Genomic DNA, 15,376 nt, shown 5'->3' with positions numbered 1-15,376 from the left:
CCACTGTCATGTGACAAATATCTCATAGAATTTTGAAGACATTGGATGACTTGATTATTCATGATAATCAGATGTTCAGGATCTATTATTACAAACCAAAACACGCTGGACCACCAAATGAACACAAACTGAATAGGGACTGGACAAAAACAACAACAATACTTTATTCTCTAATTAACTGTTGACACAGAGATATGTTTCGCCTGTCCGCATAAAATTCAGAAAAAAGACAATCTGGTGGACAGGAACATTGCTCATAAATTCAAAGTCGCTGGACCATGATCTTGTGGGCAGGGCCTAGAAATGGTCGACAAACTGAGATGTACTAATAGTAATGCAACCTCATACAAAATATTATTGATCTGTCATAAGCAGTTCTGATCAAACTGACTTAAGCAGAAAACTTAACATTGAAAATTGCTAATTGATTTTAAGTCACTGGACCATGACCTATGGGGCAAGGCCTCTAAATAGTCATCAGACATATTGTACTGATAGTAATGCAACTTCATACAAAATATCATTGATCTATCACAAGTAGATCATATCAAACTAACTCAATCAGAAAACTTAACATTGAAAATTGCTTATTAATTCAAAGTCACTGGACCATGTCCTAGGGGCCAGGGCCTCAAAATAGTCGTCAAACAAATATGTACTGATAGTTATGCAACTACATACAAAATATAATTGATCTATCACAAGTAGATCCTATCAAACTAACTTAAGCAGAAAACTTAACATTGAAAATTGCTGGTTAATTCAAAGATGCTGGACAATGACCTAGGGGGCATGGCCTCGGAATAGTCGTCAAACTGATATGTACTGATAGTAATGCAACTTTATATTAAATATCAATGATCTATCACAAGTAGCTCTTATCAAACTAACTTAAGCAGAAAACGTAACAATTGTTGATGCCACCGCCGTCGCCGTCGCCGGAAAAGCAATCCATATGTCTCGCTTTCCGCGACTTTCATCGCAGGCGAGACAAAAACCAATACAATCAAAGGTCAGATAATACATAGTATGGTAGAGGTGAGTTAACCTTGGTGTAGTATGAGATACAAAATGAAGAAAAAAAAACAACAAGGTAATGTGGTCTAGCCACAAGAACCATCTAAAGAAGCTGTATACTTGAAAGGCAAACCATATTTGATCATGGTTTTTTTTGCAGAGTTTTTCAAAATGTTTTTCCCTGGTGGTCCTTGAAGAAAATCTGCTGGTCCTCACTATAATTTCTATTACAAAAATGCAAAAATTGTGTTGGTCCTTTGCAAAATGTCGTGGTCAAAACCTTCGGACCACCACTTTTCAAGAACTCTGTTTTGGTCAGCAGTATTATTTATCAAATGACATTATGTGTTCAGACTAGCCAGAAAATTCTTGCTTAAAAGACTTTCTAAAAATTTTTAAACATATGAAATAAAACCTACAGTAGTACTGTAAACGTATAGCATTTGGCTGCGTATAGTATGTAATCCTGCCTGAGATAATAAACTCATGATTATGTACTTGCTCCACGTCAAGAATCTCGGAAGTGGTTGTCTTTATTTTTTTTAAATTGTTGGTATACTAGTGTTGGAAATTTGGTGTTGATCCCGGAACTTTAATAGACTCTGTTAAATTTAACCAGACTCGGGTTGATAATACAAGTCTGGAGCTAGGGAATTTGTATCGCTGGAAATTCATGACACATACTTTTGTCCATTGTTCAATACCGTCTGATAACCTCGAGGTTTCAATCTTATACCACCAAATCCCCTTTTTTTAAACAAATAAACATCCGATAGGATGTAACAAGTGAAGAAAATATATCCATTTATTCTTGTATGTTACTATGATACTTTTTTGCGATTAGATTACTACATAAAATAGCAATTGTAATTATGAAAAATAAACGATAAATTTATGCATAAATTGTATATTTAGTTTCAGGAGTTACAAATTAAAGATGAACCTGATGGTAAGGTTTTTAAAAGTTGCAAACAGTCAATATATATACTTTAAAATTTCAATGTTACGCATATGTTGGCTCTTTTCAGTTTTCCCTCCAATGTACATTAGAATCAATCAAGTTTGCGGTAAACACCTTGAGTATATAAATTCAGTTGCAATAACAAATCAAAATTTCCAAACATGTAAATTAACAATGACATTTTTAAATTTATTCGGTGATTTTGATTTTTTGTACATTTTTCATTTTGGTGTCCTTTTTCATTGAATATTGAATTCCCCATATCTCTTGAAGTTAACAACAAATAATAATTCATTTTTTTTATATACAGATGCAGTTCTCGGTACTATACTACTTATTTTATTGGAGCCAAACCTATAAATTTCATAAAGATTATCGCGATTGCCTCTTGCATGCTCTGACTTTGATCGATTTCAATAAAACCTGTACCCTTTTATATCATCCTATTGGAGGAAAAATATCTTGTATAATCATGCGGTTAGATTGGTTACCTTGATAGGGTATATGAGACTATATTCCTTGTGAAAAAAACGAAAAAAAAAATCATAGTGATATTAGCATGTTAAAATCAGGGTACACTTGTATGATATAATTGTTTTTTGGGCTTTACATGGTATATGAGCTCATATTCCCTGACAATGCCCTATATCATATTCAGTTGACGACTCAGGGGATATGAAAACTGGCAGGGAATATGAGCTCCTATATTACCTCCTATACATTTCTAAGAATATGATTGGTTAAAAGCAACCGCTTTCATATGGGGTTAGTAGGCGTGGTTTATTTCAATACACGGTTAGTAGTGGTGTTACGTCCCTTTGTAAAAACAACACGGTGTTGAGGAAAAAATCTGAAAGGTTTCAACAGACGAAGAAATTGATGATGAACGATTGAAATAAATTCATAAAACACATTAAAAGCTTACAAGTTGTTATTGTTTGCATTTGTTTTTATATAGACCAATGTAAGTAGGTTGTTAATATTAAAGACTTGATCACTTTGCAAGGCCACTAGTCTAAATACCACATGTTAAGATAGTCGGTAAGATAAATTCGTTACACGGTGTTCTAGTGACCTAATACGATATGTATGGGGTCAGTAAATTCCTTATGGGGAGTCGAGCTTCGCTCTCACCCCATATGGAATTTACTGACCCCCAAATATATCGTATAAGGTCACTAGCACACTATGTAACTAATAATATCCCCTGTGAAGATCCCTGACGGTTCAGGGTATATAAAACACTGACCGACAGAGAACATGCACCCATATAATCTGTGAAGATCCCTTATGGTTCAATGGATACCAAATACTGACTGATAGGAAATATGAGCCCATGTCTCCTGTGGAATCCAGAAAAAACAAAAATTATGTTTTTGCACAAGAACCAAAATAATCTGCTGGAATTATGGAACTATTTAACAAGTAAACAAAGTCGGCTTTTAAAATCCTGTTGTTTTGCTCTTCTGGAAATGTTTTTGTAATATATAAGGACCTACAATTTACCTATATTGAGAAATAGTTTTTTGTCTTTGATTTGCTATCTCATTGGCGTATAATCCTTCGTCTCCTTTTTCGTACATCGTGATTAAAGCACTATCAATACGTTAAATACATTTGTATTTGTTAAACTTTGTCATTCACAACCCAAATTAAAGAACATGTAACACACATTGAAGAAATAAAGTAATATTCGATTGTTTGTTGATTGTTGTATTCAAAGATTATATATAAGATAGCATGTATTTGGTATGAAAAATTGTAAATTACTAGCTAGTCCGTAGCGTTATTCAAACACGGTTACAAGTGTTCAGCAATTTTTGAAACGAAGAATTATACTCCGACACGAATTTGAAGATGAAAGTTTTTTGGCTGGAACTCCGAATCATGTTTAAATGTACACACCAACAATCACAACTACAAAACACACTAAGGATAAAAAAAAATAATAATAATAATTAAAAACAAATTGTTCAGAGAACAATTGAAGATCTTTCCACCCGATACGATATATTTTGATATGAAAATGTTAAAATCCGGTTTTAAATGTCATTTCCAGTGTCAGATGATAGCTTACTGTACGCTGATTCGGAAAATATATGGTTTCTATACACTTTTGTTTGTAATAAAGGAATTCATTTGTTACTTCCGGTTTGAAAAATGTCCCTTCCGGTGTTATATAAAAGGTTACTTCAATTCAACACGAGTCCTGTCCTTGGATCTGATGACTGATTCCAAAAAAATATGGTTCTATACACTTTTACGTTAAATAAGTACAAAAAATAGCTACTTCCGGTTGGCTTTTTCAAGGTCATTTGGCTTGCAACCTTATGCCAAAAAAGTCCCATAGCTTTATCATGTATAAATATGAAGTTATTTCTTGTTCAAGCAAAGGTCAAAATTTAGAACGTCAAATGTACCTATGACCTTGACCCCAATTTCAAGGTCATCAAGTAAGGACCTCATATCAAAACACCTTAGGTCTCTACTATATTTTGTTAGTAAGTTACATTACCATACATCTTATTTTTAACATTCCAGAGTAGAAAACTCCTAGTAAATGTTACCGAACCGTTTTGAAGAAAAATTTCCTGTTACGACTGATCACAAATAACGTTTTAGTGAAAATCTTTTGTCGATAAATATTACAGTTTCTTAGGAGTTGCATGCACAAACAAAAGCAAAAACTAAAACATGACCTTGAACTTTGACCTTGACTTTATTTTCTTTTTTATGGACCCAGGACCTAAAATCAAAAGATCATAGGTCTCTATCAATTATGGTTTATGAGTTTCTGTTACATTTCACTTATGTCGAAAACATAAAGGGAAATAACTCTCATTTGGAATCTTCAGATCTCTTCGATCAAAAGTATTCTCAACAACCTGAGGATATAACGAGCAGTTTGGTTAAATAATTTTGTCTTAATCTTTTACAGTTGCGAAGGAGTAGCAAACACAAGAAAAACAGTGTTCGGGGAGATAACTCTTACAAAGAAAAGTGTTGGTTTAAGCGGTGTCAGTTTTAAAAGCGTATAAACTGTTCGATATCATATATCAAATATCTAAGCGACATCTTGCGAAACACCACAACAGTGCAAGAAAAACATTTGGCCGAAGAAAAAGAAATAATCAGAACAAAAGCAAAAGGTCTTTCAACGGAAAAGTGGAAAGACCTAATAATCAGAACAAAACCAATAGGTCTTTCCACGGAAAAGTGGAAGGAACTTTTAATAGTGATAATAATAATAATAATGAATTCTTTATTTAAAGAGGGTTACTCAATTAGAACGAGTCTAATTTCCACTGAGGCCCTCAAACAAAATACATTTATACAGGTAACATTCATACACTATTAATGGCTAATATGTTTTTTTGTGTATGCACTTCCTGTTTTGTATGTAATCGAATAATTGCTAAGTGTTGGAAAACGTCTTTGCAAAAAATAAAAAATGATTTCATGTCTTAATATCCCCTTAGTATCTCCATATATTCGAATCATTTTGACAGTTTTAATGCACAGGTGCTGTGTAAATCTATGTTTTAGACCAAGTTCTTCGTTCAAAGGAGTAGGGTGTGTAATAACATTAACGGCACCAATTTGTATTGCACCAGATGCAGATGCGCATTTCAACAATAAATGTCTCTCCAGAGGTGAAAGAGGCAAAACGCCTGAAAGTCGAAAACCTATTTCAAACAACAAAGAACTGATGAAACTAAAAAAGACCAAAAGTAAATCCAAACCCGGATAAGGAATCAGAGTTATATATGCATGAGAAAGATACATTCCATGATTTATAATTTCGAAATTTTAAAACTGCATATTTCAGTAGAAAAATATCAGTATTTTCACGACAGTGCCGAATTACTGACCACTGGATTCATGGTACACCAACAGTACCAGTTTTATTGCACCATTCATGCACAAAACATGCACAATATTCATTATATTGGAAATCCTTTGCGCAGCTATCATTGGTAACGCTTTTAGATAATACTGTATGTATTGACAAACTATTAAATCACTGCATAGATACACACTTGTGCAACTATTAACACGCTTAGCCACCTTTTCACATGGTGAATGACTTAAAATGATGTTGAATCGTGGTAAATAGTTACTTCATCTTAATATATTTACCATTTTAAAAAGCAGCAGCTATTTACACAACAAATCGTTGAAGTAGAAATCCTATCCTATTAAGTCATGTACATTTAGTATAACTTTCAACTAATCTTAATTTTAAAGTTCTTTGCTGCAAAGTCATTGACCGACTTGTTACAAAATGTACTTCTTCTTTGATTTTGAAGATTTCATAGTTAATCAGTCAGCTATAGATCTATTAGAGACAAAACTGTCAGGTGAAGGATTATACTTCCGTGGTGAGATATCAAATGATGGAAACTCGTTTTTCCGATCATGCAGTGACCAACTTGAAAGATTAGAAATGCCGTCCATGGACCATGCTGAACTAAGACAGAAGATTGCTCAGCAAATGAGAGGAATTCCTACAGTAAGTATTTGTTAAATAATACTGATATGAACCAACAGGTTGTTGAATTAACCAGCTATCTGTATTCCTGTACAGTAATAACGGACTTTATAGAGAAGCAAATTGCTATTTAAGAATTAAAAGCATTCGCAAACATGTTTAGTCTTAGATACATGTTTTTTTGTATTAGTTGTTATTGGCTGTGAACTAGCTGTCAGTAACTGCGAGTACTCTCAGATCTTTACTTTTTTTTGTTGTGGGATGTATAGATACGCTGCCACGTCCATTCTGTGTTTTCGTTAGAAGTTTTCTGCTTTATATCGATCTGATGAGTGAAATTAAGCCCGGTTCAACTGAATTTTATAGTTTGTTCTTATGTTGTACTGTTACACCACTGTCCCAGTTTAGGGGGAGGGTTTGGCACTCCAGCAAACATCTTTAACTCCTCCACATTCTGTATGTGCCTGTCCCAAGTCAGGAGCCTGTAGTTCAATGGTTGTCGTTGGTTCATGTCTAATATTTGTTTTTCGTTAATTAATTTGTTACAAGTTAGGCCGTTAGTTTTCTCAATTGAATTGTTTCATAATTTTCATGTCGGGGTCTTTTATAGCCGACTATACGGTATGGGTTTTTCTCATTGTTGAAGGCCGTTCGTTTGCCTATAATTGCTTTTTTACATCCACTTCATTTGAACTTTGGTGGATAGTTGTCTTATTGTCAATCGTACTACATCTCCTTATTTTTATATTGCCTCCGCCTCTTTCTAAATGTGCCCGTCCCAAGCCAGGAGCCTGAAATTCAGTGGTTGTCGTTTTTTTGCAAAATATTATATTTTGTTTCGTTCATCGTTTCGTACATTAATCAGGCCGTTAGTTTTCTCCTTTGAACCTGATTTGCATTTGTCATTTCGGGGCTTTTTATCGCTTGCTCATTGTTAAAAGTCGTAATGTGACCTTTAAATGCTAACTTCTACGTCATTTCGTCTCCAGTGGAGAGTTGTCTCATTTATAAATTGCGATCATACCACATCTTCTTTTTTATATTTATGAAATAATCGAGCTTTTGTTACTGTGACAATTTCAGTTTTTCCTGCCAACTTTTATATTTTTGAATCTATGTATCCCCAAACGTTGCATTTATCAGGCTCTCCCAAATATACCATATCTTGTGATGGGTAAACCATGCGCTGAAATTGCACTAGGCAAAGATTGACAATTTAATTGGGAAACTTATTATAGTCTTCGAATGAAGATCTTAAAATGGTATACAGACCTAGAATATTTGTATCGCCGCTAATGGCACATACCTAGGATATTTGTATCGCCGCTAACGGTACAGACCTAATATAGTTGTATCGCTGCTAATGATACAGACCTAGGATATTTGTATCGCTGCTAATGGTACAGACCTTGGATATTTGTGTGGCCGCTTATGACATGGCTAACACTTCTTTATGACACTTTCTTGTTTTTTTTTTTATGGAATTGTTATTTATTTTTCGGAAGTGTTTCTGCACTCTTGGAATATGTTTTGTCATCATCACCCCAAATCACTAGTTGAAAATCATTAATATAGATTAAAAGACCGAATATGACCATGAAACATATGATAAATTATCTCTTTGTACAACTACGAATCGCCTGCTTAAAGTTTTTTTTATCGAACTTCATTTTTCGAGATTGCCTTCACACGTAATGCTAACTCTCGAAACCATTGAAACCAGGAGATATATGTTTTGAACCAAAAGATATTATATTCTTTTTATTCTTTTTTTGACTTATGATAAGAAAAAATCATTTTGGCAAAATAAGAAATGTAATTATCCAATTCAATGTAGGTGGCAGCACTCCTTTTAAACAATGTAATCTATTTAAGGCCAAAGTGAGGGATTCCTTGGAATATAATGCAGCTGTGCATTTTTTCAGATACTTATGACTTAAAACTGAAATTCTTATATATATATATATATATATATATATATTGCCAAAACTTAAGCGGTTATTTTCGATATGGAGGACATTCCAATTTAATCCAAAATATTATTTTAAATTTATGTTAAACGTGGTCTTTTATATTCCAATTATCATCTTGGGACGCATTTTAATTAAGTATCTAATAAATAATAAACACAACGAGGCTCCAACAAATACAGGACAATTAGATAAATTAATATAGTAAAATCGTTAAACCGTTAAACCGTCGTTTTTGCAAATTATAATCGCCCATAACTCTGGAATAAAAAAAAAATATGTAAAGAGCTATACAACCCTTATTACATATTTGGTACAACACATTTGGGTTTTGCATATGTAATTATCGCAGATTTACCGTAGTCTTATTTCTGCCCGAGTAAATACACGCCGTAGTATAGTGGCTGAAATGGGCTTTTGATGTAAGTTAAATGGAAGAGCCATTCCAGCTCTCACATGCAAAGTCCATACTGGTCCTCCTCTGTTTTGGAAAGTCATGTAAATTCTAAGACATTAACTATTTCTGAAACCCTGCCGGAAATAAAACTGTTTGAACAGATCAGCGTTTTAGAAAAATTAAGATAAGCCCATCTTTTCTTTTTAAAATGACGTCCTACATTATAAGGTCGTTACAAGAAGCAACACATTTTTGTTGAAAGTCGGAGAGGACCAGATGTTTTTACTGAAATTATGATTGAGGGATAATTGGAGCAAACCAAAATGTAAAAAAAAACAACAAAACAAAAAACAACCAAAAACAACCGGGAACGTCAATTTAAACAAAATGAAAAGCAAAGCAATTCTTTATTGAATTGATTGTTCTATATTTCTCGTTACAAATTCATACGCTAGTACATAGATCATAACATGAAATTTTCAATGTCGGCCATCGTGCCATGTCTCGACCCTTTTTTTGCACAATGGGCTAAAACCGTCGGTCCGATGAGGAAATTTAGCGCTAATCTGAAAAATGTCATGTTATAATCTATAAATATGACTCATGCAACAAACAAATATAGCTCACCGCGTGATATTCAACGACGGCCTTACCGTACACTATTGTGATGTTTTTTTTTCTGATTCTGTATTTAGTATAGAGAGTGTAGTATATTTACAAAATGTATGTGATGAAATATAATCATTTTGTCAAATAGCTCATACTTTGCTTTTGTATATCATTCCAGGATCACATTTATGAAGCACATTTTACAAATGAAGAATGGAAGATATTTCTTAAGAAGATTGCCGAAGACGGAGAACACATTGAAGATATTGTTGTTGAACAAATGGCAATAATATTAAAAAAGAAAATAGTCATATATTCACTTTCATATGCCAATGCAATTAGTAAAAAGTCAATTAATGACGAGGCATCCGGGACTCCTTTATTACTTGGAAAGGAAAAAAGTTATTACACAAGTCTTGAAAGAGGCCAGGGTACTTCGCCTGTCAATCAGGAAAAACAAAATACACCTCAAAGTAAGTTGAATGGTTATCATTATCATTAGTTTGATTTTCTCATTACGATAAAGCTTGCTGTTTTTTTTTTGTCAATTCTTAGCTGGCAACCATAATACAATATATTCTAAGAACTTTTGCGATAAAACATACTTTCATGAAACCTGAAATATCACAGTTTAACAAATAATGAACCTCCATTCAGACTATTGAGCATTCTCAAGAAGAAGAAATGACAATTATTTCATATATTCATATTGAATTTGCTAAAGGCGTTTGGTGTTACATTGGATTATAATATGACGTTCTTCGTTTGGTGTTACATTGGATTATAATATGACGTTCTTCTTTTGCTTTGTAAACAAAGTCATGTTCTTATTCCAATAGAACATGGGTTGCAAGTGATTGACGTCACAATTGAAATTGCAACGTTAGTTGCATTTTAAACAATGCCGGAGATCAAAATATAAATTTATTTTGGTGTATTTTGCTAGGAAATTAAATAAAATCGTTCTTAAAGTAAGAAAATATGTACCTGTTTATTGTTTATCGTCAAACGGTTTATTTTCTATAACATTAATGAATGCTTCGTCAAATCAAAATGGCTGCCTTTTGAACATGTCTTATAGGTCCGCTTTGAAGTACAAATGTTTTAAATATTCATGTAAAAATTGAAATATTTCTATCATGTCATGCTCTATGCTAATTTTAACATGGGTAGGCATTACATTTGTCAACATTTTACTCCTCGCTAACGCTCGGTGTAAAGATATTGACAAATATAATGCCTAACGCTCGGTGTTAAGATATTGACACATATAAAGCCTACCCATATTAAATTGAGCATAGAGCATAGTATGAAAGAATTATTGCATAAATTAATACCTATCCCACTCAACACAACCACAAAAAAGAAACACAAAAATAAAAAACAGCAACGTTTTTTACGTGAAAAAATCCAAACTTTTACAACAGTATGCATGTTATTTCAATATTGCGCACACATCTAAATGATTAAAGTTTACATTGTGTTAAACTAAACAAAAACAAGTGATGAGTATACACATATGAAAGGTCTGTATGGGGTTTACAGAATACAAATATAAAGAATAGAGAAAAAGGGGCACAAAAAAACCTCGGAATAATGGGGTGATAAAATATTAAGAATAGAGAATAATGGGCTAAAATAAAATGATTAGAAAAAAATGGCCTAAAAAATTAAAGTATACAGAAATGAAGGACCCCTTTCCTGACCTTGAATTTGTACGTTTTATTTCATTATGTGGAAATTTGTATGAATTTGAATTCGAGGATGCATTTGTAAATAAAGAAGTCATGATGTACAGTGTGTTATGAGTAAGAATTGTAATAAAATGTTAGATCTATAAGCATTTTGATATACACCTTTTGATCTTGTATAACCCAGAGAGACCAGCGAAAAATGTTTATTTTACTGGCGATGCGCCACCTGAAAAACAACCTAAACAAGAAAAGGCAGCAGACAGGTATGTTTTCATAGAGAGTAAAAAACAGAAAAAACTTTAACTAGGACTTAAGAATTAGTTTATAAACACCCCTAATATCCTTTATATTTATTTTTCTCTGTTTAATTGGACTGAAATTTTAGTGTACATGTTAACGGACACATGGTTAATCATCCAATCACATAGCAAGCCATTTAAAAATAAATAAATGTTAAAAAGTTAAAAATGTTGGTTAACCCCGTTAGTTCTTCTTCCCTTGCACATTTCCCTTTTTTGAAGTTATCGACTTACTAGAGATGAAAACAATATTTCCTGCACCCAAATAATTGTTAATTTTGCAAAACAAAGTCATCTTCTTCAAATATCATATGATTACAAGCCTTGTGTAGCTAGAAATCGTATCAGTTTCAATAGAACAACTAACAAATCATTCAACCACAGATTAATGAAATAGATGGACAAAAAGATACTTAGTGCAGTCAAATACTCTAAAAATGTCGAAGTTCTAGGACATTAAAGTTGTCATGGTCCAATCCTGTTTGCAGGTTTTTTTTGGCATTCATCTTATTCTACACATCTTCCTTATTTTATGCTTTCTCGATTTTATCTTATTTGAAAAATTAGCGACAATAAATCCATTACAAAATTTTCCACTTTACAACTTACAGTATTTGTTTATAAATGGTTTGTTTTAATGAAACAAAACATCTATCACGGAAGCTAGGAAAACAATTGACTTGCTTTCACTATTTTCTAATGTATCTTGTTTTTGTTTTAAACATAGTTGATTATGTAAAAAAGTTGTGGTCACACAATATATCCACAGGAAGCCGAATGTGTCATTTGGTGGAGATGTAAAACCAGACAAGGACTCTGACAAATCTGCCATGTTTTCAGGCAAACCTATTAAAACCTCTACACCAGTGAAGATTCAGCAAGAGGGACCATCAACTGAAGGAATGCCAACTAATACAAACACAAAACAAGTCACTAAACCAATAAAGAAAATAACAAAGGATGAAAAGTTATTGATCCTACGCTGTTACCATGCATTAGAGGTGAAAGACTGGGATAAACTGACTGAAATGGTGTACAGTAAAAGACAAGAAAAACTGTCACGTGAAATAGTTCATCATTATGAACAAAATTTAGATCTGAAAACAACACTGAAGAACAGAATAAAAGACTACATATTGAGAGTAAAAAAAGACAAAGGAGAACACGAGAAGGATCCAGGAGTAAAGGCTCTAATACAGCTGATTTGATTGCTCACTTATAAAATTACTTACACATTAAATATGCATTAAATACGCCATATGTGTGCATATACACGCACAATCTTCCGAAACATTATATCCTGATGAATTTTCCGTACGATGTTTAGTTTCATTATTGTTTTCATTTCATTGATGTGCACTATATTGCATTTTTATAGAACTCCTGATTTCGTCAAGTTTAATAGTTAAGTTCAGTGTATTTTTTAACATTGTTTTGTTTTATTATATGATTCATAGTTTCAATTAGTCATGAAAGTTCATTTAATTGCTCGCATTTTTTGTAATTTTATATGATTCATGTTTGTCAAGTCATCATTCTAGTTTAGTTCATTGTTTCAAATTTTGTAACTTTATATAATTCATGTTTGCCATTTTAGTTTAATTGATTAGTTCCCATTGTTTCATTTTTTGATATCATTCATGTTTGTTAGTTCGTTATTCAAGATCAACCCACTTCTTCACATTGCTGTGTATGGTTATATAATTCTTAATATCGATATGTAACACACAACATATTTAATAAAGACAGTGTTTTTTAGTTTGTTCTTATGTTGTGCTGTTACACCACGTCCCGGGTTAGGGAGAGGGTTCAGAGCTCACAAACATGTTTAGCCCCGTCACATTCTTTATGTGCCTGTCCCAAGTCAGGAACCTGTAGTTCAATGGTTGTCGTTGGTTCATGTCTAATATTTGTTTTTCGATAATTGTTTTGTTATAAATTAGGTTGTTAGTTTTCTCGATTGAATTGTTTCATATTTTTCATGTCGGGGCCTTTTTTAGCCGACTTTACGGTATGGGTTTTTCTCATTGTTGAAGGCCGTACGGTTGCCTATAATTGCTTACATCCACTTTATTTGAACTTTGGTGGATAGTTGTCTCATTGTCAATCAATCAAATATGATCTCTTTATGTTTACAATGATAGTACTAAGTAAATATAGATTTTTGATACATATAAATGATGAAAACATTGGAAGTACACCAAAATACAGTACATGTATAATACACATATAAAAGATATACAAGCCGTAGGGCCCGAAGAGAACCACAGACCTTTGGCAGGATAACTGACAATCCTAGTCATTAAGATTTGAGTCGAAAGCACATGCCACGAAATCACACTTAGACCACTCGGCCACCGATACCGCCATATTAAATTGAAAATTCGATACAAATCAATGTAAAGATTCGGGTACATTATGTTAATCCATTAAAAAAAATCATCGAGAAAACTTACATACTCTTTCTAAATAGATTAAAAAAAAGAGAGCAAATATCAAGAGTCAACGAAAAAGCCCAAAAGGACCATGGCCATAGCGACAACTGCATTAAACAACACGAACCCCACCTAAAAGGTGGGTAGCCATTGAGAACATAACCAAATAAATGACACCTCAAACAAAATATTTGCTCAAAAACCCAGTTGTTCGATGTGAAACAACAGTAGTTTACCGATGTTTAAAAGTTATTAAAAGTAAAATAACAAAAATTCCGAACTCAAAGGAAAATTCCAAATTGAAAGTCCCATATTAAATGGCAAAATCAAAAGCTCAAACACATCAGACGAATGGAAAACAACTGTCATATTCCTGACTTGGTACAGACATTTCCTTATGTAGAAAATGGTGAATTAAACCTGGTTTTATAGCTAGCTAAACCTTTCACTTGTATGACAGTCGCATAAAATTTCACTATATTTATAACAATGTGTGAACAAAACAAACAGACATATAATAGGTAAAAATGTCAAAAATTGGGATACAGAAATTAGCATTGTGTTATAATCTTAATCACTATAAAAACAAACAACTATGTCAACAAGAAAAAAAGAAAATGGCATATAGACACTCTATAGACAAAGCACATAAGCAAAAACGAAAGACAAGAATACAACAAATGACTATAGCAGAATAGCGTGACAATGGCGGGATGTATAAATACCGAGCCACGCCAAAAGGATATTACCAAAAATGGACTAAACAGTAAAGATTAACAATATACAAAGACAAATAAAAAGAACACTATAACACGTAATTAAGATGATAAACAACGTCAGTACCTATACTTCAACACCATCATGTATTTTTGTGAAGCTGATACGGAATATTTATCAACAAGGTCTTTGTATCTTCCAATGAAATCGTTTAGAAAATGGATGAGACGTTCTTTGACATAACCCTGGTTCATCAACTTTCTGCTCAGACACTGCTTTTTGCATATACGGACCTAAATCGAACAAAGTGGTAATTGCATAACCGCCGTGAATATGAGACCTAAACGTCGTTTTTATGTATACACCACGTTTTGAAACTTACTTGACAATAGCAATGAATATTGTGAAAATTGGTTTAAAAACCCAATATATACCACAACGTTATCAATATTAATATTAAGAAAAAGCAAACAATCATATTAATTTTTGTAATGAAAACATATTAAAAAAGTGGAATTAAACCATTTTTGGAGTTTAAAAAATTCTTTGGATGTTTCAGATAAATTACGTGTTTTTGATGGTCCTTTTGATTCGGTTGACAGTTTTGACTTTTTCACTATTTATACTACACTTCTAAACAGTCTTATCAAACAACAGTTATCCTTTTTAATTAATTTGTCGTTTGAAAAATCTGATTGCAAATTTATTTGATGCAATTCATATTAAAGCTTTTTTTCAAATTAGAAGGGTAAATATGCTAGATATATTTACTGGAGGTGTGATGA

General features: G+C 32.7%; 1 protein-coding gene across 1 annotated transcript in view; it reads left to right on the top strand.

The window, feature by feature from the left end:
• LOC127710482 (uncharacterized) overlaps positions 1-13,197 on the top strand; it is a 32,689-nt gene extending 19,492 nt beyond the window's left edge. The window contains exons 3-7 of the mRNA XM_052216359.1: positions 1,933-1,966; positions 6,289-6,491; positions 9,625-9,919; positions 11,325-11,403; positions 12,209-13,197. Coding sequence (XP_052072319.1) covers positions 1,933-1,966; positions 6,289-6,491; positions 9,625-9,919; positions 11,325-11,403; positions 12,209-12,647 — 1,050 coding nt within the window. The 3' untranslated portion in view covers positions 12,648-13,197. The remainder of the gene's footprint in view (positions 1-1,932; positions 1,967-6,288; positions 6,492-9,624; positions 9,920-11,324; positions 11,404-12,208) is intronic.
• The last annotated feature ends 2,179 nt before the right edge of the window (positions 13,198-15,376 follow it).

The sequence above is a fragment of the Mytilus californianus genome, unplaced genomic scaffold (assembly GCF_021869535.1).
Source record: "Mytilus californianus isolate M0D057914Y unplaced genomic scaffold, xbMytCali1.0.p SCAF_8, whole genome shotgun sequence".
Classification (NCBI taxonomy): Eukaryota; Metazoa; Mollusca; class Bivalvia; order Mytilida; family Mytilidae; genus Mytilus; species Mytilus californianus.
Note: the sequence above shows the minus strand (reverse complement) of the source record. Positions and strands in the feature narration are given on the sequence as shown.